The sequence below is a fragment of the Dryas octopetala genome, chromosome 8 (assembly GCF_963921425.1).
Source record: "Dryas octopetala chromosome 8, drDryOcto1.1, whole genome shotgun sequence".
Classification (NCBI taxonomy): Eukaryota; Viridiplantae; Streptophyta; class Magnoliopsida; order Rosales; family Rosaceae; genus Dryas; species Dryas octopetala.
This window is the reverse complement of record NC_141373.1, coordinates 9,351,397-9,376,038: the sequence shown is the minus strand read 5'-3', so window position 1 is coordinate 9,376,038 and position 24,642 is coordinate 9,351,397. Positions and strand designations below refer to the sequence as shown.

The 24,642-nt window shown below is 36.5% G+C and overlaps 4 protein-coding genes and 1 non-coding gene across 5 annotated transcripts; all 5 read left to right on the top strand.

The window, feature by feature from the left end:
* Nucleotides 1-68: 68 nt before the first annotated feature.
* Nucleotides 69-5,415, top strand: LOC147276973 (aureusidin synthase-like). The gene is made up of 4 exons (XM_086255494.1): nt 69-411; nt 476-576; nt 711-873; nt 3,558-5,415. The coding sequence occupies exons 3-4, from the start codon at nt 776-778 to the stop codon at nt 5,143-5,145; spliced, it is 1,686 nt and encodes a 561-aa protein (XP_086111620.1). The 5' UTR covers nt 69-411; nt 476-576; nt 711-775; the 3' UTR covers nt 5,146-5,415.
* A 6,670-nt stretch (nt 5,416-12,085) lies between these two features.
* LOC147276972 (small nucleolar RNA U30) lies at nt 12,086-12,172 on the top strand. The gene has a single exon (XR_015124115.1). It is a non-coding gene; the product is annotated as a small nucleolar RNA U30 (small nucleolar RNA).
* A 1,530-nt stretch (nt 12,173-13,702) lies between these two features.
* On the top strand, nt 13,703-16,324 carry RD2 (Adenine nucleotide alpha hydrolases-like superfamily protein). The gene is made up of 5 exons (XM_086254752.1): nt 13,703-14,091; nt 14,578-14,657; nt 15,308-15,426; nt 15,801-15,877; nt 15,963-16,324. The coding sequence occupies exons 1-5, from the start codon at nt 13,866-13,868 to the stop codon at nt 15,986-15,988; spliced, it is 528 nt and encodes a 175-aa protein (XP_086110878.1). The 5' UTR covers nt 13,703-13,865; the 3' UTR covers nt 15,989-16,324.
* Nucleotides 16,325-18,346: 2,022 nt separating this feature from the next.
* On the top strand, nt 18,347-19,719 carry LOC147276970 (laccase-11-like). Its single transcript, XM_086255587.1, has 5 exons — nt 18,347-18,454; nt 18,685-18,836; nt 18,941-19,185; nt 19,313-19,441; nt 19,682-19,719. The coding sequence occupies exons 1-5, from the start codon at nt 18,347-18,349 to the stop codon at nt 19,717-19,719; spliced, it is 672 nt and encodes a 223-aa protein (XP_086111713.1).
* A 171-nt stretch (nt 19,720-19,890) lies between these two features.
* LOC147276969 (laccase-11-like) lies at nt 19,891-20,905 on the top strand. Its single transcript, XM_086255430.1, has 2 exons — nt 19,891-20,605; nt 20,775-20,905. The coding sequence occupies exons 1-2, from the start codon at nt 19,906-19,908 to the stop codon at nt 20,903-20,905; spliced, it is 831 nt and encodes a 276-aa protein (XP_086111556.1). The 5' UTR covers nt 19,891-19,905.
* Nucleotides 20,906-24,642: the final 3,737 nt, after the last annotated feature.

Sequence of the window (24,642 nt, the reverse complement as noted above, 5' to 3'; positions counted from 1 at the left end):
CTCCCTTCATTACTTATCGCTATTTAGGCAGACATAATTACTAAAACGACGAAACCAGTTGTGTGTTTTAAAACTGTACCAACCCTCTGCTGGGACACATGTGGTGTCCAATGGACTATGGACTAAGGAGTATGAAGCTCAACAGTGAATCGATTGTAGAAGATAACACTAATTTTATTTTACACTTTTGGTTGTTGTATTTTCACAATTTTTAAAGAAATTATATGACATTTTTTTTGGTTACAAATTTATAAGAAATTATACTAGCTACTTAGCCACGTACTTATTTTACTTTACTATTTACCTACTTGTTCAATTGGCTTTATTTAAGAAGATGTAGCTTCTTAATTTAGAACAGGAAACAGAGCAAGACGATCGACCAGCGCGCTCAAGTGGGTGCATATATGCCTGGTTGGCGTCTTTGTTCGATCATAAACAATTTCTTTCTTTCTTTCTCACTAGCTAGTCACTACAGATTCTTCATCTTCTTCATATATGCTTAGCTATAGCTAGCTAGCTACCTTTCTTCTCCTCAACCATTCACCACATGTATACAAACACTGTATATACAGAAAGGTAATGAAAACTTTTTTTTAGTGTTATATCATGAAATTGAGTTATTATCCAATAATTAATTTATACATGAAGTAGTTGTAGAAGTTTGTTTTAATATATAGTATCTATCTTTGATAACTCATTTCTGGGTACAGGCTGTTCTGAGGGGCATTGTTAGATTTAATTTGCTGGTGTTGGGAACTTGGGTGCTTATTAAGCTATGGAAGCAAAGAAATGGGGTTTTGCTATAACCTTGATATTCGTCTTTGCAGCGTTGCCTCTCACTTTCATAATCCTCCAGGATCCTAATAAATCTTGGTACGTTTGTTATTTGGGTTCTGGGCCTTTGGTGATCACCAATGGAGGTTTATTAATTATCACCACTGCCATGTAATTTGTATGATCTTAATTTGAACTTGAGCAGAAAATAAAACGTGGGAAGGAATAAGGAGGTTAATTTATTTCTTAATTTATGTGTGGAATTAGGGAATGGTAGACGTGACAATTTGTGTTAGCCTCGTGTCATTTTGTATTCATGTTAAATATTAGTCAAGGGTTTATTAATAAATCTTTTAATTAATGAATAACTCAACTCATTTATAATAATGTCGTATTCTTGATCAATTTATTCAAAAACTTAAACATAATTTATCGTACTTTTAAACTAATCACTTATAAAACAAAAATCTATTTAATCATAATACTAAAAACAATAACTTTATAATTATACAATATTTATTCATATAATATATACTTTATAATTATACAATTATTAATAAAGTTATCAATTTTCTTCGTATAATAGTCGAGTTACACATGCTTGATACTAATTTGATCCGTTTATTATTCTTGTTTAATGTGTCATGTCAGATTTAGAATAATGCTATACTTACCACATTCTTATACCACATTTTTATACCATCTGACGTGTCATTATTTTATTAGACAATGTTTTTCTTTTTCTTTTTGGGTTTTTATTTTTATTTTTTAGTATCCAATGTATGAATGCCATGTAAGTTGCCACATAAGGTGGTATGAAATTATGGTATAAAAATGTGGTATGAAATTATGGTATAAAAATGTGGTATATGTAGCACTACTGTCATATTTATATTCGTATACAAATTATCAATCCAAATCTGCTAATTTTGTGTCGCATTCATATCATGTCAAAAATTACCATCTCTAACAAACAGGTTAGGAAAGAAAAAAAGGGTTAATTAAATAGGGGGGGCCTGGTGGCCCTGGTGTTTTGAGTTTGTCTAAATCAATGTCTTTTTTTGTTGAAGTGTTTATGGATTAGTATTTGAGATTAAGGCCTCGTTTAGCATTGCGGTGGAAGATCCAAAAGTTGCTGTGAATGACAATTCTCAATCACCTACAACAGTTTTGGTGTTTGGTAAAAAAAATTAAAAACTGATTTTTCCCACAATTCTCAACTCCCCACAACAAAAACAGAAAGCAGGTTTCTAGGTGCTTTTGCAAGCTGCAGTGAATCACAGCAACAATGAATATTTTATTTTACCCATAATATCCTCATTGATTTTTATATTTTTAATTTGTTTATTTTAAATTAAAAAATATGTTCATTGTTAGTTTTATTTTATATTGTGATAATTAATTATGATATTTTATTTGCACGATTAAAATTATAATATACCTAAAAAAATAATAGACATAGTTATTTAATAATGTTGTCTTAGAAAAATTAATGCTAATAAAAATTTGTAGCCAAAAATTTAAAAAACAAGTAAAACACATTTTATTTTTACCAAACAAATGGGTGAAAGACATTTTTAGTATCATGTTTATTTTAATAATTGTACACAGTCACAGCACTTTTACATTAACATTTACCAAATACTTTGATACTATTTTTTGCACTTACAGCACTTTTGAAAACATATTTTACCAAACACTTAACTGCTTTACTTTACAGCTGATTTTACTTCACAACTGTTTTTTACCTCACAGCTGTTTTTTCACACAGTAATATCAAACTGGCGTAAGGCCTGTCAAACAACATCATTATTAATTGATACGGGTATTTACTAAAATCACATGCATTTATTATTATTTCTATGGATTAGGAATGATTAATTCAACGCACGAATAGAGTAGTTGGCTGCACTGACAAAATTGGAAGAAAGATTATATATATTTGCTTCCTTTCGCAGATCGAAGAAAGTGCAGAATAATTAATAGTAGGAGGTCCACATTTAATTTCTTCCCATACACAATAATTATTGATATCTGGAGGACCAGATTTATCAGTCCATACGATACAATGAATATTACTTAGGAGGTCCATATCTTGTTGGCGTTCCCATCCAGTCCCCAGCCCCAGGTAGGGCCAAACAAGCATTAATCGAATAGCAACAACACAGATCTATCTTCTAGTCCCTACAAGATAAGAAAAACTTTCATGAATGGTAGAATATATTTTTGTCTTCATCTCTCATTATTTTACTTGTTTATCTTTCTCCACTACTAACTAGTTCCAAGTTAATTATATACATTTTTATTCATGTCTATCTTTTTTATACTTTTGTATTTTTTTTTCAAAAGGGTTAATTTCAGTAGTGGTCTCTCAATTATGAAATATCAAAATCGTCAAATATTCCATCAGTTTTTAAGGGGTTTTTTTTTTTTTTTTTTTTCTAGAACATAACTATTTGGCAAGTGACACTTTGATCTTTCAACTAATTTGAAAATTTTTAAGATCCTCAAATTTTTTCAAAATTGTGAGTCCCACACTCCCACAAAGAGTCTTAATTACATGGATAAAAGCATAAAAAAGATATTAAGAAACAATAAAATAACACAACCACCTTACTTCCCTCCCACCAAGCACCCACCCATGCCGCCGGCTCCACCAACGGCGGAACCACGTGTACAATAGTGACATACAAAAAAATTTCCGGTTGTTGAGTACGTCTTTGTTTCAGCATCTTAAAAAGAAAGTGATCCTGAGTTTGTGTTTGTCTCTAATGTTTTTACAGGGAATTTATGGACACAATCCTAGGCATATTGGAAGGAACTAAGGCTTCAGCAAAGTACAAGGTTGATGGAGACAATTACGAGCAATCTGTGAGTCCCAACTTAACCAGTTGCCACTCATCTTATGGGAGGGCAGATCTCCTTGTCTATTGCTGCCCTCCAACAAGTGAAGGAGAAGAAGCCATCATTGATTTTGAATTTCCAAACCCTTCATCCCCTTTGCGAATTCGGAGGCATGCTCATGATGTTGATGATGACTACATTGCCAAGTACGAAAAGGGTCTCTCCCTGATGAAGTCATTGCCAGATAGTGACCCTCGGAGTTTTACCCGCCAAGCCGATATGCATTGTATCTACTGCACCGGTGCTTATGACCAGCCAAATTCCCATCTTCCTCTCGACATCCACAGAAAGTGGTTCTTCTTCCCGTGGCACCGAATGATGCTCCACTTCCACGAACGAATTCTCGGAAGCCTCATTGGGGACGACACATTCGCTCTCCCATTTTGGAATTGGGACTCCCCTGATGGAATGACATCCCCTGAATGGTACTTGAATGCACCTTTTTTTGATACACAACGCGACGTTTCCCACTTCCCGCCAAAAATCGGGGATTTGAACTTTGTAAGTGAAAAGGGCTATGTTGAACCCGAGGACCAGATTCACTTAAACTTGGTGTTTATGTATACCCAGATGGTATCCGGTGCAAAGAAGCCAGAGCTCTTCATGGGGTGCCCTTATAAGGCAGGGGAGGGAGGTGTTTGTGATGGACCTGGCACTGTAGAGAGTGCACCTCACAACACAATGCACACATGGGTTGGTAGCAGTTTCAATCCTCAAAGAGAAAACATGGGAGTATTTTACTCAGCAGCTAGGGACCCTTTGTTCTATGCACACCACTCGAATCTAGACCGGCTTTGGGAGGTTTGGACAAGAGTTCACAAAATTGAGTTGCAGAATTTTGACCCTGCTTGGCTTAACTCTTTTTTCTACTTCCATGATGAGAATTCAAGGCTTGTGAGAATTAAAATTCGCGATGTTCTCGACACTACAAAGTTGAGGTATGTATATGAAGAGGTTGATCTTCCTTGGCTGAATATGCGTCCAAAGCCTTCTGTTCCATCCAAAATTGCCAATCATGCACTGAAAGTAAGAGAAAACAGGACCAATATCTTATATGCAGATCAGTTTGGACCTAATGGTAGAAATCTTGAGAGTTCCATAACAGTGAAGGTGAACAGGTCTAAACACAATAGAAGAAAGCAAGAGAAAGAAGAGGAAGAAGAGGTCTTGGTGGTTCATGGAATCGATGCCAAAAGCGATGAGTATGTTAAATTCGATGTTTATATAAATGTGGTTGATGAGAGCATAATCGGCCCAGGTTTCAGGGAATTTGCAGGGACCTTTGTTCACATACCAAATGGAAAGAGGGGTGGAAATGGGAAGAGCAATCTTAAGTTGGGGATCTCTGAATTACTTGAAGATTTGGAGGCAGATAGAGATGAAAGCATTTGGGTGACATTGCTGCCAAGGACTAAATCATGCACAAACACAAAAATTGATGGGATAAGAATTGAATACATGAGATGATTGAAGCCTTGTGTCATATGGATTTCAACTACTTCAAACATGAGATTGATGAAGTTTAAAGGTTTAAAATTCTTGAGTCCTCATTTAATTTTGTTAATTATAAATAGTTGTAAAGGTTGATGTACGTTGATTATGTATTAGATGCATAAGAGGGTGTCTCCATAAAAGAGAGAATTTCTATATTCAACTGCAATGTTGAAACTCTTGATCTTCTTTTTCAAGATTGTTTATTTACTCAAAGCATTTGGTTTTGAAACCATACTTTCCATACTCCTTTACACAATTCCAGAAATTATATAAAGATTTGAGCTAGGCTAGCCCCATGAAAACAAAAGAGATGTCACCACTTTGTCAAGCAATATATGCATTTTTAATAATTTCTTATGCATGCTTAACAGGGTGATTGCAGTGGAGACAAGAGGGAGTAGCTGTTAGTGCATGTGGAAATCGGTTGGTGAGTTCGACTGGTCACCTTAGCGGGCCAACACACTTGGCACATATGTTGATATTTCCCCTAGTACTTTAGCCACCCGCGACACCAAAAAGGTGTGGAGTTTTATCTAAAGGTGTCTACACGAGTGATTCTAATATCTACATGTGGGTCATCTACATGTGGTTCATATAGAATCGTATAAGATGACACACTTTATGTATTAAAAGTGCATATAGAATTGCCTACAGAATTCTTTGCAGATCACATGTTAATGACTCGTATTTGGATACGAGAGTTTATAATGTGTACATGGTCTAATTTCTTATATACCAATTGATGATCGCTCTTTACTTTTTCTGATGTGTGATTACACCAATGCTCCAATCCAGCCATTTTTCTTCAACAGTATCACTGTAGCAGCCATACCCCTCCTCCATCTTTGTTCGTTGACAGTTGTTGCGCATCTATTACTAGCCAACACTAAAGTCGATCACAATATGTGACTAAATTAAAGCCCAAGTTAAATATCTTTGATTTCTTCATTACCACGCATTGTGGTTAGGTATTATGCTTGGTTCCAGATCAAGGGATTGGCTAGTGATTGCTGTATAGTATTATTACTATTGATTGGCTAGGATGAGACCACACATGCCCATAAGAATGTCCATTTTGAAGTTTGATGTCTGCACCGAAAGACACAAGTGGCCTCATGGTGATGATGACTATGAGTCTATGACTCTTTCAGCCTTCATTCTGTGGTCGGGGTTCCAGTTTGGCCACGTCTCTCAATGTTGCTATTGTACAGAGAAGGTTTTAGGTTTAGGGTTTCAATATCATATTTGCTTCTTTGATTAAGACCACAAAGTGTGGTTTATATACATGGGCCTATAGCTAGAATACAGGAATTAATAAACAGCCTAATTAATCATAATAATTACACAATAATAACTTGAGTTGACTCACACTAACACTTTCCCTCAAGTTGGTGCATATATATCGCACAATGCACATGCCCAACTTGTCTAGTGAGTCCCAACTTGTCTAGTGAGTCTAAAAACACCCTATTTGCTACGGCTTTAGTCAACACATCTGCAAGTTGATCTTCGGACTTCACAAATGAAAAGTTAATAATCTTAGCTTCAAGTTTCTCTTTGATGAAGTGTCGATCAATCTCAATGTGTTTTGTTCTGTCATGCTGAACATGATTATGTTTTATATCAATAGCAGATTTGTTATCACAAAACAAGTCCATGAGTTTGGTAGGTGGACACCCTAAATCGGTCAATAGATGTCTCAACCATAAAAGTTCGACTACTCCGAGTGCCATACCTCTGTATTCAGCCTCTGCACTTGATCTAGATACCACTGATTGCTTCTTACTCCTCCAAGTCACCAAATTCCCCCTACAAAGGTAAAATAGCCTGAGGTAGACCTTCTATCATCTGCTGAACCACCCCAGTCTGCATCAGAAAACCCTTCAACATTCACATGACCATGATTAGCAAACAACAATCCTTTACCAGGTGCAGATTTCAAATACTGCAAAATTCGCTCCACAGCATCCATATGGGGTTTACACGGGGCTTGCATAAACTGGCTTACTACACTAACGACATAAGCAATGTCAGGTCTAGTGTGAGACGGATATATCAATCTTCCAACAAGCCTCTAATATCGCCCTTTATTTGCAGGCAAGGTCTCCAAACACTCAAAAAGTCTATGGTTTTGTTCCATAGAAGTGACAGCTGGCTTACACCCAAGCATACCAGTTTCAGATAACAAGTCTAAAACATATTTCCTTTGAGATAGAAATATGCCATGTTTAGACCGAGCCACTTCTATCCCAAGAAAGAACTTCAAGTCCCCCAGCTGCTTCATTTCAAACTCTTGAGACAAGTACCTCTGCAAACTAGAGATTTCCTCATAATCATCTCCAGTCAGAATCATATCATCAACGTAAATGATAAGAGCAGTAATCTTCTTCCCCCTTTTCTTTAGGAACAAAGTATGATCAAAATTACTCTGCCGATAACCATAGTTCTTCATTGCACGGGTGAATCTCCCAAACCAGGCTCTCGGAGATTGTTTAAGACCATATAAAGACTTTTTCAGTCTACATACCAATCTTGTATTATCAAACTTTGGTATACCTGGAGGAGGATCCATGTATACTTCTTCAGTCAAATCACCATGGAGAAAGACATTCTTTACATCAAACTGAAGAAGTGGCCAATCTTTGTTAGCAGCTAAAGACAACAGAACCTGTACTGTGTTTAACTTGGCCACTGGAGCAAACGTCTCAAAGTAGTCTATGCCATAGGACTGTGTATAACCCTTTGCTACCAACCTTGCCTTATACCTTTCAACTGACCCATCAGCTTTGTGTTTGACTACAAACACCCATCTGCATCCCACTGTCTTCTTCCCTTTAGGTAGAGAAACCAATTCCCAGGTTGAATTCTTCTGTAATGCCGTCATTTCTTCAGCCATAGCTTTGGTCCATCTAGAATCTGTAAGAGCATCCTGCAATCTACTAGGAATAGAAACAGAAGATAATTGCAGAACATACGATTCATATGACTTTGAAAGCCTAACAGATGACACATGATTATTAATTGAGTACCTAACTTTGGCATTTGGATCTGGCTCATATTTAGCTGGTGGTTGTCCTCGGTTAGACCGAGGAGTAAGTGTAAATTTAGAAGCATGAGAATCAAGATATGAACCAGAATGTGAATGAAGAGTATTGTTGGTTACCTCAATGGACGAAGAAGATTGATTCAATGGAGTAGGAAAGATGGCGGTACTATCATGGAGTGGTGATTCCTCAGACTCATAATTCGTGGGTTCTTGTTCCACCATATCCTCAGTATTATTCTCAGTAAATTCTGCTGTCTCAGTCTCATCCTCAAACTCAGACATTGGACGATCAGTAGTCTGTTCTGATCCTTTCTCACTACTAGACTCAGACACTGGACGATCAGTAGTCTGTTCTGATCCTTCCTCACTACTAGACTCAGACACTGGACGATTAGTAGTCTGTTCTGATCCTTACTCACTACTACTACCAAAGAACAACAGATCATCTCGGAGCTTAATGGAGGGAGAGCAGGCAACGACAGTTTTGAGTTAACCACATCTTTGTTCTTATTCCCGTTCGAGCCTCCAGGATTAGAGGGTGGTGTTTGAGACATGATGATTGATAAAACACACACAAAAAACAGCAAACAGCCAAGAAAAACAGTGCATTGCTACAGTACAAAGCAACACAGAAAAACAGTGCCCCTACAAGCGACGGGTCGGGTCGGCATCGCACAGGCTAGTCGACGGAAAGTGGAGCCGCACAGGCAGAGGCGGAGCTACGACTCGCTGATGGTTGATGTGAGCGACGGGGCAGGCGACAGCGTCGCTGCTGGTCGATGTGTGGCGGAGGCGCGTAGGCAGACGTCGCTGCTGGTCGATGTGTGACGGAGGCGCGCAGGCAGATAGAGATAGTGTCGGCGCTGCTGATGATGGACGCGAGCAACAAGGCCGACGTGGAGCAGCAGCAGAGGGTGTGCCGCGAGCGACGGTGGCAGGCGTTCGGCGGCGTTGCTGCCGAAGTCAAATAGCAGAGGACATACCAGCTTTCAAAGTCAGAATCCAAAGGTTTTGGTGAATGCACTTAACCACAAACCTGAGAGAATGCCAGTGAACAGTAGAATTTTTCTAGAAAAACTCTTCAAAAAAAAAAAACCAGTAGGATAGAGAACCATGCTCTGATACCATGTACAGAGAAGGTTTTAGGTTTAGGGTTTCAATATCATATTTGCTTCTTTGATTAAGACCACAAAGTGTGGTTTATATACATGAGCCTATAGCTAAAATATAGGAATTAATAAACAGCCTAATTAATCATAATAATTACACAATAATAACTTGAGTTGACTCACACCAACAACTATTACACTAGCTCTACTATCTCTAAGCTTTTGTACTAATACAAATTCTAAATTCTAAATCCTATACCATAAGTCCCTTAAATTATATTAAAACATACAGTATTTCTCACCCAAATAGCCTATAATAACTCAAAAACACCATTGTAATTCTACTTGGTGGGTTACTACATCCGCTGCAATATATTGCACTGCACATGAAAATTTGAGACCTTATGTATTTCTCACTGTGTCATGCATAATTTTGTCCTTAAAATTTTAGAAAAAATCACAAGAAATTTTTTAATTATTATTCAAAAGTAATTTATAAGACCTTAATTATGTAAAGCAAAAAAAAACTAAGAAAGAGGGCGCTGCTTTTGGAAAAGCAGAACCAAGTCATGATATATTGTTTACCTCACTCTTTATTATTGTAAGACCTACGACCTCCCAAATCAGGATTCTCTGCTTGGTCTTTTATACTTTGAATTTTAGCTATGTACTTATTATCATAGGTTAAAGTAAAATATGAAACAAATTTGTAACATTTTTTAAGTGTGGGTGAAGTTACATAAATCCTTAGATTTAGATCCCACAATTAGAATTTGAAACATGTAAAACAAAGAAAGTAGATAATTTAAATCCTTGTTTACAAGATGGACAATTGTGAAGAGAATTGGCGGGAAAATAACAAATCTAAAATTAATTGGAATGTTTCTTTTTAGGAAATGAAAAACTCTAAAATTGGAATGATATTGACTATAGAGTTATTTACATTTACATCTTTTGAGATTTTAAAATTGTTGCATATAAACCCTTTTTAAGAGAAATAGAAAATTAGGATTAAATACCAAATTCCAATAATTTTTTGGTATAGCATAAAGATCATATAATATTTCAATTGAACTACCAAATTTAAATGTAGTTTTTTAGATTAGGTCACAAATATGTTGGCTCATTTGATTGAGCATTTTTCATTTGACATTTTTATCATTTAGCCCACATATGATGTGTGTTAATTAAAATTTATAAGGTTTTGACAAAATTGCCCTTGAAACTTTTATATTATCTTGAAAATTTGCTAATGTAGTCTCAACTTCACATTTAGTTGTGACTGTACGACACTCACAACTTCAAATTTAGTTGTGACTGAACGACAGTCACATCTAAGTTGTGAGACAGTTACAGTTAAGTTGTGACTTAATTGAATTTTTTTTAGAGAAATTATACTACAATATAGTATAAATAGAGGTCAAAACAATACTTTTACTCAAAATAATATATAGTATAGTGGTGTGATTTGTCTCTTTCAATTTACCAAGACAATCACAGTTAAGTTGTAATTGTATTGATTTGTTTTTAATATAATATAGTATAAATTAATGTAATATTTGTGATGTAACATTATTTTTTTTATTGTAGTGGCATGTGATATAATATTTGTAAATTCTACTACTTTTTACTTTATTAATTTGTTTGACTTTTCAACTAGTACCTAATCTAAAATGCTATTTAATTTTGGTACCTAAACTAAAAAATTATTGAAATTTAGTAGTTAAAATCAATGGACATTAAGAGAAAACAATAAATAAACAAAGAAGAAAGTTTTTGTATTGAGGTTGGATCTTACACCTTGAGTAATCTTATTAGGCTATTACATTTCCTTAGCATGCCTTTTTGCAACATTCTCATCATTTTTCGTCTTACTGTAGGGAGTTATGTGCAACAGTTTTAAAACTTCAGAGGGTGCATGTGTAATTTTTGAAATCCCAAAGGGTGTATATGAAAATAAGATAAATCTCAAATGGTGTAAGTGTATATAACTCATAAACTATACGACTATTCCTTCCCACAAGAGATGGACTTGAATGAGCAGTGTGACAAGGTTGGGAGTTGGGAACACATTCAAATTGAAGGTGTTTCTAAATTAGTGTAGCGCAAAAAAAAAAAACATAATAATAATAATTGTTTGTGAGATGACCTGAGAGATATTGGCATTGCTAGTGTGAAGCAAAACATAGAGGGACATAGGTGACTGAAAGGAAAAATTATTCTGAATAGTCGAAACATGGCCACAGTGTAACTAATTTACAAGTTATAATATAAGTGAACGACATATTTATATTTTTAGGTTATGATATTAATAAAATTCATCCATATTATAACACGTGAACTAATAATACCACATGACTGTATTACGGTTATACACGATAATTTCTTGACTGGAAGAGAGAGTCGGGCCAAATATTTGGACTGGAAGAGAGATAAGTCAGTTGGCAGGCCATGGATGAGAAATGTGGATTGAATATTGGGCTTAGTTGGGTACATGAAGCCCAGCTTAACATGGTCCATAAAGAAATTAGGCCCAAAAGAAATGGGTAGGAACGCCATCCCAGTTTTTCTCCTGGCTATAAATAACAGTAAACGATGGAAACCCTAGGCCTTCAAGATTACACATCTGCTTGTTCGTCTCCTCCAACCTGAGTACCTGACCTTTTCTCATTTCACAGCGCCAAACTCGATTACCTGATGTCGTAATCTTTGTGTTTCTGTATTTATGTAGTTTTGTTTTATGTTTGCTGGAGATAGGTGCGATGATGATGAGAATTTAAAATCTCGTTAATCTGATATTGATATGATGACAAACTTTCTCATCCATTCAAAAATCTTTCTGAGCACCCTTTTCTTCATCCATTTTTTTTTAATTTTCTTATTTTATTTTTTTTAGTTGCCTGTGACATCAAACTTGCTTACTTTCTGTGGCTTTCTTTTTGTTTTATTTTTGGGTTTTTTTCTGGGTAATTACGAATCTGGGGAGAGGTTGAGCAATAGTTTTTTAATGTTTTTTTAGCAAAAACAAAAAGTAAAAAAACTAAAGAAAAATCTGATGTTTGGTTGTGTAGATAACAAAAGAATAGTGTTTGGTAACTTGTTTAAACAAAACTTTAAAAACAGTACATAACATTATTTTTTTGGTCAATAATACATAACATTATTGTATTGGCCCACATCAGTTAGCTTGAGGACCCAAACATCTTTTCTTTTAAAGGAGGCTAAAATAGAGATTACTCTCATTGTCTTGTGATTTCTTACTTTTTGGGTAACAGAGTAAAATCTACAATCATTCTTTCATCTATACAAGGTTTTAAGGTTAACCATAATGTTTTGTTAATTTGTTAAATTTGGTGAGTGTAATTTTCCTTACTGTGAAGTAAACTCCCTATTAATAGGCTTCTACTACACGGATTGGATTCAGATTAGGTCGACCTATATCCAAATTGAAATTCATTTATGACCTATATCCAAATTGAAATTCATTTATGACCTATATCCACCCAAATATATGAAATTTCGTAATTTTATTCTTTCAATAAATTTGTACCATTAAGTTCATAACTCTAAAAATTTACTTTGTCGACCATAACTTTGAATACATAAATTAGAGTAAATAGAGTTAATGCACCAATGGTCTTAAGTCCTTCAAATTTGATTCTTGTTTTCATTAAGTACCAAATGATACACTAATTTCAAAACTTGATGAACGTCTATTAAATTTGGTCATTGCTTTTTCTGTGGTTCCAAGTTGATCAAATCTTTCTTTCTTCCTCTTTATTTCTATGAAGTCTTTTAATTTGATATGTTTGATTAAATATGTCACCTTAGGAAGATGAAACGACGGGAAAGTGGGTGGGAAGGTGGGTAGCACTTGATTGGACAAAATTGTCCTTACAATAGTGTTCATGTGATAAGAAAACTAATGAGATTTTGAATTGAGCCTTGACCACTTTTAATATTATACGAGTCTAATATAGTATTAAATATAAAAGACGTTTATAAAATTTGGTACTCTACACATTTCGTCACCAAAACCGACTTTGTTTAAGGACTCTTGAGAAATTTTAAATTCAAAAGTAAAACTGAGACTAAGGTCCTTATGAACCTATACAAGCAATATTCTATATAAATAAGTAATTAAAAAATGTTGGGTACTCAATTTTGAGTACTAATATTTTGTTCATCACTAATTACGTGAACTTATAATATAGTTTATTATCTTCTCTCTTATAGTGGATTCTAAACTCATGTAATTAGTGATAATTATTCACTAAATTTATGTAATTGGTAATGAGTATAAAATGATACTTAAAATTGAGTACCAAGCAGTGCCCATGAGGGCCAAGAAGAAATTGGACCAATGAAGAAGAAAAGAGAAACAAGGAAAGTGAAAAGATGGACACGCATGCAGTCTCCTGGCGGCTGGAAAATTGGCATCAAAACCGCAGCGCATGCCAAATATCCAAAACCAACAATTGAAACTAGGAACCCATATTTCTTAGTCCTTTCTTCTTCTGTTCGAAACGCAGAGGTTTATGATGCAATTGGAGACAGTGAAGGAGGAGGAGGAAGTTTACAGGTGGAGAGATGTGCAGCTGGTTTCGACCACAGAGCTCGAAAGAGAGACTCAGGAGAGAAGGCGAGGGCGCGACATACTGATAGCAGTGGATCATGGGCCCAACAGCAAGCACGCTTTTAATTGGGCCCTTATTCACCTTTGCAGGCTTGCTGACACCATCCATCTTATTCATGCAGTTTCCAGTTAAGTCATTCAATAATTTAATTACATGCTTCTTCATCTTTTTCTTCAACTTCTTCTGCTTTACATTTTATTACAATTTACCAATTTTTATCTTAAGTTCTGATTTTCGTACTACTGTGCATTGAATTTTTGTTAATTTAGTACTTTGTGTTTTATGTCATTTGTAATGTTAAGATAATTTTAACAAAATTCATATTTTCAATTTCAAGATAAATTATCCATTTGTTTTTAGAAACATTTTGTTGGGGAATTAAAAGACCATCTTATGGACTCTCTAAAACTAATTTCAAATTTCAAATTTATTTTCTAGAAAAATTGAAGCTCAGGTTTTGAACTCTAATTAGGGACTAAATATCATGGACTAAATATGTAGTTTACCCTTGTTACATATGCACGTGGGTTCTAATGTAGGACCCACATTTAATCCACCCGCGCCATTGTGTGTGGACGGCTATCTTAAGCAAAAGCCTTGTTTTTGTATGTAGGTGTAAGGAACGAGATTGTTCATGTGGCGAGCGAGGGGCTGATGCAGAAGCTTGCTCTTGAGGCATCTGAAGTTGCCATGGTGAGTCAAGGCATCTGAAGTAGTTCTTTTTTATTTTTCTTTGCTTTGTACATGAGTTGTTTATTAATTTAAAATGATTGGAAATTCCTTGTATGTGTCATATGCAATGTCTTCCAATTATCGGAGAAAAAAAAATAAAAATTCAGAAAAACAAGGGATTTTTCTCGTGTGGAAATGTGGATATGTAGGCTCCAGTTTTTTGTTTTCATTCCAGAACCCAGAAAATCGCAGGATTGGTCCTGTCACACACGGTCTATTCACTTTTTTCTTTTTTGCCAAACGTTAACCATGTCTAATTTTTATATGTGAATGGTGAATGATCTAATTTGGGGCTTCAAACCCACACATGACATCATCCTTGAACACCTTTTAGCCATTGCCATTTCTCAAATAAACTTGGCACTTTGAGCAATCATTTGAGCATTGAATTAGTTCCTTTTTGTTTTTGGCCTGCACTTTGTATCATTCTGATTCATAAGCTTAATCTAGCAGCTAGAATAATTCTGTATAACCCCAATATAGCATGAACTGTTTTTATATATAAATAATGTTGACAACTACACAAATTCTTGATCACCCACTGCAGGTTAATTTTTGTGTGTGGATATTTTTATATTTAAATTTTGAATAGTTAGTCTTTATGGAAATAGGTGAGGACTAGTGCCCGAATTGTGGAAGGGGATCCAGGTAAGGTAATTTGCAAGGAAGCAGAAAGAATAAAGCCTGCAGCTGTGGTCATGGGTACCAGAGGCAGAGGTTTCATTCAAAGGTATCTCCCTCTTCACACCCCGAGAGATTCATACGTATGTATACAACACTTCTCTAAAGTGCGTGAAGAGACCTCTCTCACAATAACAAGTCATGGGATCAAGTACAGGAGGGGTACGTGGCTGTGAAAGTAGCATAGTATGCCCCCCTTGTATGCTTTTCTAACTGAATTGTGAGAGAGACCTTTATGATTGCACTGATCACGCGACCAGTTATTGTGAGAGAAGCTTAATTTCATGCACTGATCATGTGGCTGATCAGAAGATCATAAGAGTTGGCTGTCGAAGGAGCATTGTATACGCCGGTTTGTATGTTGGAATCTTTTCTTCCTCCCTCTCTCTGTCTCTTAAATTAATTGCTGGGATTCTTTTTCAGTGTACTACAGGGAAGTGTGAGTGATTATTGCTTCCGCAACTGTAAATCAGCTCCTGTTATAATTGTTCCAGGGAAAGGTATTATCTCCCTTCTTATAATTGCAACCTTGAACTTCACTGCATTTAGTAAAAATTGAAACATATCTGTATTTTGAATTGGCAGAAGCTGGAGATGAGTCATTGATCTAGCTAGCCAGTGGAACTCAATGTATGTTTAGAACAGTTCAGTCCTGAAAGTTGTGTAATTTCAATTAATACCTTGCTAGATAGGTTGTGTATGTAGTTGGAACTTGGAGGGGTTTTAGAATCATTTGGCATTTCCTTATGTCAAACTCGTTCCGGCCAAGAAAAAAGCGCTGCGCCAATAAATCCGTGAGAGATTATTTGTAAAACAGCTCAATTGAGATTATTCTATCTCTTATAGAACTATCTTGTAATATTCTATATGGTGTTCCCAATTAATAGTTATGTGGATGAAATGGTCAGAATGTATAGCATAACCTAGACTGCAGGTATTAAACAAGGTCTTAATTTCATTGTTTAAATTTTGTCCAAGTTCTTGCTTCATTGCTTGATTTCTTCATCTCACTTGTTGGAACAATGTGAGTCAGCAGATTCTGGTAGTAAGTAATCCCATGTTAGCATATAAAGCCTCTAATCCCATGTTAGATTATGATTGATCATTTGGTGTTGTTTTTAGTTTATGATGGATCACATAAACTGAAAACAACATCAAATGATGAATAATAAGCTTCTATATAACTTTATAGGCTTTATATGCAATTAGTCTCCATCTTTAGCTTGGATAATCAATCTCCAAAAAAATTTTATGAAAAATTCGTACTTGTAAACATGAATCGTCCCCTTCTTAGCCAAACACTAAGAGGTATCCATAGTCTAAAGAGTAAAAATTGGCAAATTCTGGCCAGCCTTTTTATAACTGAAACTTTTCCCTCAGTATATATTGTCAATTCTACTGGCCATACTCCTCTAGAAGATGAGAAAGATCATGAAGCTTTCCACTTAAAAAGTTTCCTTCTCGAAGAGCCTGCTCACCCTCCTACGGCTTGAAGAAGCCATCTGAGTTAAGTCAAATGCGATGAGGTGGGGTTGGGTGGATGTATAGTGATGATATGAGAGGTTTTTCTCTGAGTGTGAAGAGTGTTTTCCAACTGCAATGCAAGGCACTGATGGAGGTTGAGGTGGGGATGCAATGGTTTTTAGTGCAAGGACGGCAGAGTTATGGGAGAGGTGTGAGGTTGCTCAAGTTGGAGAGAGTCATTGAATGGAAGAACTGAGGAATGGAGAGTCATTGAAGAGACAAGAGTAGCGAAAGAGATTCACATGTGGCAATTTATTATTGGCTACTCTTTCTCTTAGTGAAGAGATCATATTTTCTCTTGGCAAGTGGCAGCTTTACTAAGAAGCTGTGGACCTGAATTTTGCAACACTGTTTAAACTAAGAAGACTTGGATCCTGGGATTTTGAAATTCAGTGACTTATTTCAAACCTTGGAAGCAAAAGCTTTGTGATTCCTCTGCTTAAACTAGCTTGAAATGCTTTAGAGTCTGCCAGATCTATTTTAAACTAAGAATAAAACTATTTGGACCCCATTTGTATACCAGTTGTGTAATTAACCTATTACTGAAGGTCCATGTAGCATTTCGACCAAAAAAAGAAGGTCCATGTAGCACTACTCTATATTTCAGTTTGAAATCAAGTACCAATTGTGTGGATGGCCTTGCAAGTTTTTCCTCAATAAGTAGTAACTAGCAGAAATAGAACAAACAAGCTATCCCAAATCTTAGAAGCAAGGTTCTTGTTTTGCTTACCATATATTAAGCTATCCCAAATCTTAGAAAAATGAATTGCTCACTATTATTTTTTGGGATTGAAATAGGGAGTTGAACCCTACAATATTGACACAGAAAACATAAGTAGACATTTTATTTATTTATTTTTTTGTGTAACCAAAGGTGTACTGTACTAGTTTTCGCGCACCAGACTATTTTCTTAGGCCGGTCAAATGCAGACAATCCACACCGGGTCGAACTGGAGACTCGAACTCGGGTGCCGGGTTTACAGCTACACCTCCAAACCAACTCCTCCAACACCACACCATGGAGTAAGAAATTTTATTTCTTTCAAACAAGTCCTTTAACATAAATAACAGAAGCTTAAAGATAGAGAAAGTGGATATGTGAATAGGAGAACATACCATTAATGCTAACCCTTTTCCTTAACGATAAAGTTGTGAGGAGCTGTACTTTTTCGCTTCACGTAGCTCTCATGTTTTTATACTCGTATGTATTGTTTAGACAATAAACAATGGAAGATTAAGTTCTCCAGCTACTACTATTTGTTTTTTGCTTCCAAGCTTTGGTATGCATCCTCTGGATTTCTACCTAATGTTGACAACACCACCTCCATCTAACAACTGATGATTTAATTTAAACCTTTTTTCCATCCCTATAAAACCAATAGACCTTGACCTTTCATGTCACAACATACATACTTGACATTGTATACAAACAATTGGCTGCAAAAATGACAAAAGGGAACAATTTCTGCTGGGGTTCTGTACTTCTCTTCTTATGTTTAGTTGGGTTCTTTTTTGTTCCATCCAAAGCTGCTTTGAAGATGTACCAGTTCGATGTGAGCAGTTCATAGTGACAAATCTTAGATGCATGAGTAATGCTAGAGAAACCACATTAGCTTACCACAATGTGACACGTGGGTCGAATCACATCGACTGACACATGATGTGATGAGTTAATGTAGTTAGAAAATATAGCCCCTCTAGCATGACAGCATGACGCTTATATGCATTCCCTCTAGTGTTTTTGCATATAATTTATATGTTCATTCATTTATTTTATTTTCAGGTTCAAGTGAAGAATGTCAGCAGGTTGTGCCATGCTAAGCCAATTGTTACAGTAAATGGGATGTTTCCTGGACCTACAATTTATGCTAGAGAAGGAGATACACTTCTTGTTAATGTTACTAACCATGCTCAATATAACATGTCAATTCATTGGTAAGATATTCATTTCTATGATCAGAATGGATATAAATATCATTATGACAGCATGAAATATGAACATTGGGATACATTAATGAAACATTTGCTGGATTTTGCAGGCACGGACTAAAGCAATATCGCAATGGTTGGGCAGATGGGCCTGCCTATATAACACAATGTCCAATCAGGACAGGACACACTTACACCTACAATATGACCATAACAGGGCAAAGAGGAACACTGTGGTGGCATGCACACATCTTCTGGCTAAGAGCCACTGTCTATGGAGCAATTGTTATCATGCCCAAACAAGGCACTGCTTTTCCTTTTCCACGGCCTTACAGGGAAGCTAATATTCTCTTAGGTGAGTTTGAGTAATTTAGCTCATCAGTGCCTTTCAGTTTTGCCTTGTACTATAAGACATTGAACTCTATATATCAAAATATTCAAAATGCTGAAACTAATTGTCATATTTCTTGTAAATGGTGTAGGAGAATGGTGGAATAAGGATGTTGAAGAGGTTGTTAAACAAGGGAACAGACTAGGATTGCCTCCGAATATGTCCGATGCACATACCATTAATGGGAAGCCAGGGCCTCTCTTTCCATGTTCTGAAAAACGTAAGCCATAGTTACCTTTGAAAAAATTCTGGCATACAACGGATATATTCAGTGATCCTCTCATGCGCTTGTCACATGACAAGTTGTCATGAGAGAAACATCGTATGCACCTGTTGGATGCAAGAAGTTTTTTTATCAATCTCTTAAGATATTAAGACCACCTTTTATTTTATGTGGAACCTCTGTTTGGACCTACAAAATGGGATTTTGCATTCTCATTTCTTGTTTTTGCTATTGCAGATACTTATGCATTAGAGGTTGAGCAGGGCAAGACCTAACTGTTACGAATCATCAATGCTGCACTCAATGACGAGCTATTCTTCGCCATTGCTGGTCACAACCTGACAGTTGTAGAGGTTGATGCAGTCTATACCAAACCCTTTGCAACTCAAGCAATACTAATAGCACCAGGCCAGACCACCAATGTTCTGGTTCAAGCCACCCAAGTGCCTAGCAGATATTTCATGGCTGCCAGGCCTTTCATGGACGCACCCATTTCCATAGACAACAAAACAGCCACTGCTATCCTACAATATGAGGGCATCCCAAATTCCGTGCAGCCTGTCCTTTCCCAACTTCCAGCACTCAATGACACAGCTTTTGCACTCAGCTTCAATGCCAAGATAAGAAGTCTAAACACACCGCAGTTCCCAGCAAATGTACCTCTTACAGTTGATCGACATCTTTTCTACACAATCGGTTTGGGAATCAACCAATGCACAACATGCCTGAATGGAACACAACTCACTGCTTCTTTAAACAATATCACATTTGTTATGCCCCAAATTGGTCTGCTTCAAGCTCATTACTTCAACAACAAGGGGGTATTTACTACAGATTTCCCAGACCGACCTCCAACACCTTTCAATTACACCGGTGCACCACTCACTGCCAACCTTGGCACCAAACTAGGCACTCGGCTTAGCAAGATTGCCTTCAATTCAACAGTGGAGTTGGTACTACAAGACACCAATCTTCTCACCGTGGAGTCCCATCCATTCCACCTTCATGGTTACAATTTCTTCATTGTTGGGACCGGAATTGGGAATTTCGACCCCAAAAAGGACCCGGCTAAGTTTAACTTGGTGGATCCTCCTGAAAGAAACACAGTTGGAGTTCCCACCGGTGGTTGGACTGCCATAAGGTTCAGGGCTGATAATCCAGGTAAACACATCAACATAACCAAATAACAAGACTAATTTTTTTGTTTAAAATTAGCTTAGAAAACTATTTATCTTTGAGATATGTTACTAATCTTTGAGATATGTTAAAATTAGCTTAGTTTTTGAGATATGTTACTAATCTTTGAAATTGTTATTTGATCATGTTTAAGGTGTGTGGTTCATGCACTGTCATTTGGAGCTCCATACTAGCTGGGGTTTGAAGATGGCATTTGTGGTGGAAAATGGGAAAGACTCAGATCACTCTGTCTTGCCTCCACCTACAAACCTTCCACCTTGTTAGTTCCTTGTACTGGAGAAGTACTCATAATGGAGTTTCCCTTGTTTGTTTTGAGCCTTTTGGCTGATCATTTCTTGCAAACATTCCTGCCAACATGCAGGAATTAATGTGGAATGAATTTTTATAATAAAAAGTGTAATTTGTCTGCCAATTTCAACCCTGTTTTGTACAAGAGTTAAAACTGCTTCACATTATTATATAATATGATGTATTTGAGGAATTGCTTTCAAAATTCATACTTGAAAATTGTGGGAATAAGCCATTTGGTATAAAATAACCATACATCTTGAGAAATGAAGAGAAGGCTCCTCAAAACACACTATAAGTAGTCTGCTTACCTTACCCTTACAACTCATGTTCAGCTCAATATTATGTTGGTCACTGGCTTTACATTGTTGAAGCCTCAAGCCCATATGAGGATTATGACAAGCATGAATCTATTCACACTGGCCCAAAAATGGGCTCGGTTACAATGCCACAAACACTTTGTTGGGTCTGCTCTTATCAGAGAAAATCTCTCCCACCATTGGTAATTTGTTCCAAAATTAAAAAATGAAGGAGATTTGTCTTTCACCAGCTTTGTTTGATTAATGTTCACAATTTCTGTTCTTAATCCCCACTTCAAAATTATCCACAAATCTTTATTGTTTTTTTTTATTGGAAAATAAATTACACCTTCCAATCCCTCTGGAACAACCAAAATCGCAACTGTCAAACTATGATTTGAAATGAACCGAGGCTGAAAGATTGGGGAGTCACATAACATAAGGTGGGGAATGTTGTTAAATCTTTAGGGTTGTATGGTAACCTTTTTGGATCCTTTTAGCAGGAAAAAGACACAAACTTAGGAGCTCTGACTAGCTCCAAACAAATTTTTAGAGTTGCACTAATATTTGCACTCAGCAAAAAGAAAAGAGAATCTTTGTAGGTTTTAGCTTTTATTCCTTGGATTGGAACTGCACCATGTGGGTGTAAGGTGGCAAAAGAAACCACTCAAAGATTACAAGGAAATTTTTTCACACAAATTAAGTTGGAGTGGACCCAAGAAAAGGAAAGGAAAAATCATCTCTCACCATCAAGTGGAACAAAGAGAATCAAAAGAGATCATTCCTATGGATGAGGCCAGGTCCACCCCTTCTCACTATTATATATGGCTTGAAAGTGAAGTAAAGATGAGCCTCTTGATTTCTAACTCCAAGAGGAAGAAGAGGTAGTAAGGTGTATGCAATCTTCAGTGGTCCCCCAACAATTTCTGCAACCCAACACTTGAAAGCTAGCTTATCCTTGTATTTTTCATGCCAACAATACAATAGGAGGAGTACTTTCCTCGCCAAAGAGAAAGTTTGTAGGCAAATTAGTGGCAAATTGGTTTTATGGACAAAAATTACCCACAAAATTCATATTTATGAATTTTTTGAGACGAACTAGAAAGTAAAAACATGAGTCAAAATGCATGAATTGTCCCACCCTAGTACTTCCGCGTAATAAGTCTACCAGGGGAGATCCTATTACTTGAATAACTTTCAGTATGCCTGTTACAATTTTTACTACCTAATAACAAATTTGGTCCTAAGATATGCATAATGCACTTGTTGATGCTAAAAAATGGTAAAGCAGTCAACGTCGAGTCAAACCACGTGGGCCCGTTGACCCATCACTGAGTGGATGACACGTCGAAGTGGGGTAGGAACAGGTAGCTGGGTCCGACTAGTGAATAGTGGAGAAAGAGTAATATCCAATGCACCCTGCGCAAGTATACAAAAGTGAGCGGAAAGGGCACCGGTGTGGTACCGGCCGAAGCTCCTCCGACGCTCAAGTTAGTGTTCAGAGAATCTGTGAGCAGAGTGAGTGAATAATATAGTAATGATTGAATGTCCCCCTTTGTGACAAGAAAGTACCTCTTTTATAGTACTTTTGGAAGAGTGTCAACCAATCCGGTGATGACACGTGTCCCTTGTAATGACTCGCAATGTAGGAGCGCCACGTGTCACCTGTCTCGTGGATCCGAATGAGATGACACGGGTCGGGGCCTAGGAGGCTGGAGTTTGAGAGGCTGGAACCTAGGAGGTCAGGACCTAAGAGGCCAAAGCCTATGTGGCCGGAGCCTAGGGGGCCGGAGCCTAAGAGGTTGGGGGCTAGGAGCTCAGGAGCCCAAGAAGGGCTTAGTCTTTGGGCCTAAGAACTCGGAGCCCAGGAACTTGGGAGGGGCCTATCCTTTAGGCCTAAGCCCAAACGACATAACGTTAAACCTTATGTGACTTGTCGTTATGCCCAGATGATTAGTCATACGAACAGCACTCATTCTTGTTATATATTTGCTATAGATGACAGCGTTTTCTTTGATAACTTGGTGATTATATTTTTCATCCCCTAATGCTTTTGGCAACGAAATGCTTATTCGAAAGAGTGAAACTTTTCATACACACTTAGGCACGTAGTATGCTAGTTTACTTGCAAGAATCCAAATTAGTACATGTATTTTTTCATTGAAATATAACAAATGAGAGTACTGAGTACCCAAAAATTTCGATTGAGCATTTAGAGAGAGAGAGAGAGAGAGAGAGAGAGAGAGAGAGAGAGAGAGAGAGAGAGAGAGAGAGAGAGAGAGAGAGAGAGAGAGAGAGTACCAAAGATTCTCTCTTAATAAGTTCTTTTTCTGACTTGGGTACAAAGAATTCAGCTGAGACAAAATAAGCATGGGAAGCCTTAGAGAGCATCCCCTTCTCTTTTGTAGACGCCTAAATGGGTAGTTGATGTAGTTTCATATGTGCATGACAATCTTGTCCAGAATAATCCATGCTTTGTATTAGATGCACTTGAACTTTCTCACTGGTCATTTGTATCATGCATCTTTTTGGCAAAGGCCGTTTCAACTTTTATGTTGCTTAATTCATCATCACCTTCAGATTGAATACGAAATAAAATTCTGAGTACTGCATAGATGAGGGTCGCTTTCAATATTTAAAATCATCCCAAATTCAATGAATGTAGATGCCAAGTTAAGGACTTAACTTGAGGATCGTATGTGGATTTATTTTGTAATGTAATTCCACAATTTGAACCCTTTATTATTTTAGGTCCTTCTTAATTGAAAGAACCTCAGTGCACAAAATTAGTCCAACCTTACAATTGAAGTTGTGTTTTAGTCATAACTCATTACACATTTACACACACAAACACTTGTGTAGGAATGCTACACAATGTTTCTGCAAATACTTTCGATTCTCCACAAACTGTCAAGTTGCTTTCCCTCACTTTATGAAATGATAACACTTGAACCCATTAACATTTTTCTTATTTTTTAGGCTTTTTATCACAAATAGTTCCTCAACTTTGACCAAAATATTAATTTTGGTCTTTAAAGTGTATTTTCGCTTAATGTGATTCTCCATATTTACCCGTGCATATCAATGTTGTCATTTCGTTCAATTTCATTTGAATTGCCGTAAAAATAATAATGTACACAACACAAAACCTTTTTTTAGGAGTAAAAATGTCTTAACACACTCAGAGAAGGTGTGTTAAGACTAGGGTTGGGGATCAATTTTTTTTTTCTTTTGTTTTTTTTATAATTATTATTTTTTAATCTTTTTTAAGTGTAAACTTGAAATTAAAGAATTTTTAAGGTCTTTTTGGATGATTATGGGACGTATGAAGACCATTTTGACCCTGAGGAAAAGCTCACGTGCAATGCACATGACAATTTTTTATGGAAATTCGAACGAAATTCAACAGAAGGA